General features: G+C 38.4%; 1 protein-coding gene across 1 annotated transcript; it reads left to right on the plus strand.

Annotated features, from left to right (window-relative positions):
* Positions 1–3090: 3090 nt before the first annotated feature.
* FAM237B (family with sequence similarity 237 member B) lies at positions 3091–3495 on the plus strand. The gene has a single exon (XM_059729362.1). The coding sequence runs from the start codon at positions 3091–3093 to the stop codon at positions 3493–3495; it is 405 nt and encodes a 134-aa protein (XP_059585345.1).
* The last annotated feature ends 214 nt before the right edge of the window (positions 3496–3709 follow it).

The following is a 3709-nucleotide window of genomic DNA, read 5'->3' on the forward strand; positions in this document are numbered from 1 at the left end:
AAGATTGTAATGGTCCCTTTGAAACCTGCAAACAATTAACCTCTCTGAGGCAGAGATTGGAGACCTTTAAAAGTGCTGTATAATTTACTAAAAAAAATTAGGGAAGCCTTTAAAAAAATAATCCCAAATTAAATTCCTGATGAAGGGTATTTATACCTAAAAGCTTGCTAAGAATTTTTCCAACTATTTGAGGTGATCTAATAAAAGATATCAGATTCACCCAAAGAACCTTGTCTGCCCTAATCCCAAATTAAGGATTTCACTATTAGAAACTGGGATGGGATCTCTGTATGCAATCTCTCTGGTTCTGTTTTCATTTTCCATGAATCTGAAGTCTTGTAGGAGGTGCATCTTCTCTTGCAGAATTAGATTTCTAAATAAAGAAGGACCAGTTTAAAAGTGAGGCAAGAAATTACTACCCTGACTGTGGGAGGTTGGGTGAGGAAGGGTTTTTTCCCTGATCAGCTCAGATATATAGGAAATGAGACACTATAAATGTCCTGTGCTCACTCTGTAGGAAGAGATCAGTCAGGACAGAACCTATGTCGGAGAGCTGGGTTCTAGGAGCAGCTTTGAAAATATCTTGGCAAGCTGAAATTCAGGATGTGGGGAGTCGTCATACATATTAATACTTGAAGAGAAGCTATTGGTTATTCATTACAGTTTTGCACCTCTGACCAACACTTTATGCCTTACCCCTCCACACACCCAGAAAAGGAGTGGGACTTTGGCAAGACTGAGTCACAGAAGGTGATGTAGGTAGAGGCGGGACTTTCAGATCAATAGCCCCTTCTCCCCTCCTTTCACACTGGCTGGAGTTAATGCTGCTATTGTTGCTGCTGCTGTTTCTGCCAGTGTCAGTGTCTTTCTGGGGTCTGCGAAGTATAATCCCAGCATCCTTAGAGCATTACCAGTTTCTGTCTACTCTAGCAGCTTGTTCAGGATTATTTCCTTCCTTCAAGTAGCTGATCACCATTTTTTTCAAGGGGTAGAATATTTTCTGGCACCTTAGAAACTCTGTAAGTATAACTTTCACTTTATTATTCAAGTCATTGCCTTTGTGAAATTATTTGTCTGGGGCTGAGTAGCAGACATTATTAGTTCATAACCTACAATGTTGACATCTAGGACTATTAAAGGGTTTGCTCCTTGAGGTGTTTGCATGGCAATGACCATTTATCATTTTAGTGTTTTACTTTAGTCAAATGATCAAAAAATAATTCTAGTGACCTTACAGCTGGTGGATTTTTTGCACTGTTTCATAATCCATGAACTAACACAGTGGGGGCTAGTTTGTTTTTTTTTTGGCAGGCGCTCCACACCTTAGCCCTGCATCATTCATGAGTGCTACTCCGACGCCCTTCTCCTGGCTGCTCTGATGCTCTGCTTTCTGCTGCTGGACTGCTTTTCTTGTCCTTGGTGCTTGACTGCTTTTCTTGTTCTTGTCCTCTGCCATGTGCCATTCACAGGGGCTTCTTGTGCCACTTGTGGTATGTCCTGCAGGTTGGCCACCCCTGAACTAGCACATTGCTGCTGTCAACATTTGTACTAGTAAAAGGAAATTGAGGAACAGGGGTACATTCATCACTACAGCTTCACTGAATATGTGTTTTTCATAACACAGCCAAAAGTAAATGCTTCTTGGAGAAACTTTTTGTAAAATATCATTAGGCAGAAGAAAATCTAACCAGCAGAACTCTAAAACACAGAGAACAAGGAAAAGTTTAGAAAAGAATTAGAACAAACACTAACATGGTGCATCTATCTTATATAGCTGCAGTGAGAGTGAGTGTTGTTAGCACTTTGAAAAAGTTGTGTGTGAACTGTTCTTATTGTTGATTCCAAACTTGCTCTGGTTGGAAGAACTATGGTTGGATCTTAACAAATTCTGTGTAAATGAAAAAATGCCCCAAATCCTTATTTGTATTCCTCACCTCAACCTTTTTTTACTATCCTCCCCACCCCCTACCCACATTATTGCTGTTCTCTCTACTGGAATTGGCAAAAAACCTCAGATACAGTGATGAATGTGGTATAAGTGCCACCACAGATAAATCTTTAGACTTGAATTTATGTATAATACCAAAGTGGGAAACTGTGCTTAAATATTTTTCATTTTGTTCCTCATGTCTTCTCTGCATTCATTTTTCTCTTTTTATGAGTTTCTTTAGCATAACAATAGGAGGGGCTGAGGAAAAAAAATAAAATCAGTTCAGGTGCTTCAGTTTGTGCTGTTGAACCCTCTTCTGTGCTAATGGATAATTCCTGGGGAACTGCATGTTGTTATTTCCCAGAGGAGATCAGTTGAGCATGACAGTGTATGTAGGGTAGCATATAACATTTGGGATTTTCATTATGACTGTGGGATAATTTCTCTTTCATCTTGATCTCTCCAGATTTTACACATGCAGATAAATTGCAAAGAGTTGTAATAAGCATTTCCTGAATATTACTGTAATGCTGAAAAAAGACCATGTTGGTTTTGTTATTCTTCAACTACCACTGACTAAGCTCATTTGGTACACACACCCATACATGTGCAACTGTTCACTCTCTCCTCTGTTACCACCAGTGTGAATTATAATTTAGTGAAAAACAGGGATTCCAACAATGCAAATTAAGTTTTGTAATCCTGATGACTGCAATATGACTGCAGTCATTTTAAGTAAAATACTGTCACAATTTGTTAAGCATCTAGTAATAATTAAACTAGTAGATATGATGACATAGTAATCTAAGCAAAGAAGCAGAAGCAGAAGCAGTGGTAGTGCTCATAAATTCCAAAACTAGCTCTAATACTAACACTAAGACCTATGCCAAGTCATTTAACTTTTCTGCCTCAGTTTTCTTATCTGTTAAATAGAAGTAATCATGCAGAGCTACTCCAGTCATGCTGTAAGGATTCATTAGCTAATGTTTATTTAGCACTTTGAAAATGGTAAGTGCTATGTAAATGTTAAATGTTACCCATGAACACAATTTAGAAAGCATTCCTCAGGGATACCTTTTTTAAAGCTATATGAGACAGGGCTAAACAAGGGCAAAGTTACTATTGCTTCTTGCACTTTCTTTCAGGTGGCTAGTTGGAGCATGGAATTTTTACATAGAAGAAAGTTATACCTTCAACTGGGCTGGATATTAATGGTGAATTTGGTTTATGCCAGTCCAGAATATCAGAAAGAAACTCCTGCAAGTCTAGGTCAGATTGACCATCAATGCTGGGAGATCTCCTCTCATGGGCTGATGGAAATGAAGAAACTGAGGGTAGCAGATACTGTCATTGCTCTCTGGGACTTCATGATGTTCTTAAAAGAATCGCCTAAGCCCAAGCATAATGAACTCTTCAATGATTTGGCCCAGAACTTCTGGGATATGTATGTAGACTGTGTGCTCTCAAGGTCCCATGGAGTGGGCCGAAGACAATTAACATCTACCAAGTATTTCTCCTCATATTCACATAGAACCTCAGCAGGTAAATTTACTGCACAATACTAGCCTGGCAAATAGCTAGCTGTTAAAACTGAAATATTTGTTCCTTCACTTCTGTTTAGCCAACTTGACCTAATAACCCCATCAAGTTCTTTGACCACCTTTCATTAAATAACGTATGCTTGCTTCTTTAAATTAAAGCCTTTTTATGATATGGAAGTCATAGTTGCTTAAGATGTTGTAATTCTAAATTTATGTTCTTTTTTAAAAATGCGTGTAT

The sequence above is a fragment of the Alligator mississippiensis genome, chromosome 5, assembly GCF_030867095.1.
Source record: "Alligator mississippiensis isolate rAllMis1 chromosome 5, rAllMis1, whole genome shotgun sequence".
NCBI lineage: Eukaryota > Metazoa > Chordata > Crocodylia > Alligatoridae > Alligator > Alligator mississippiensis.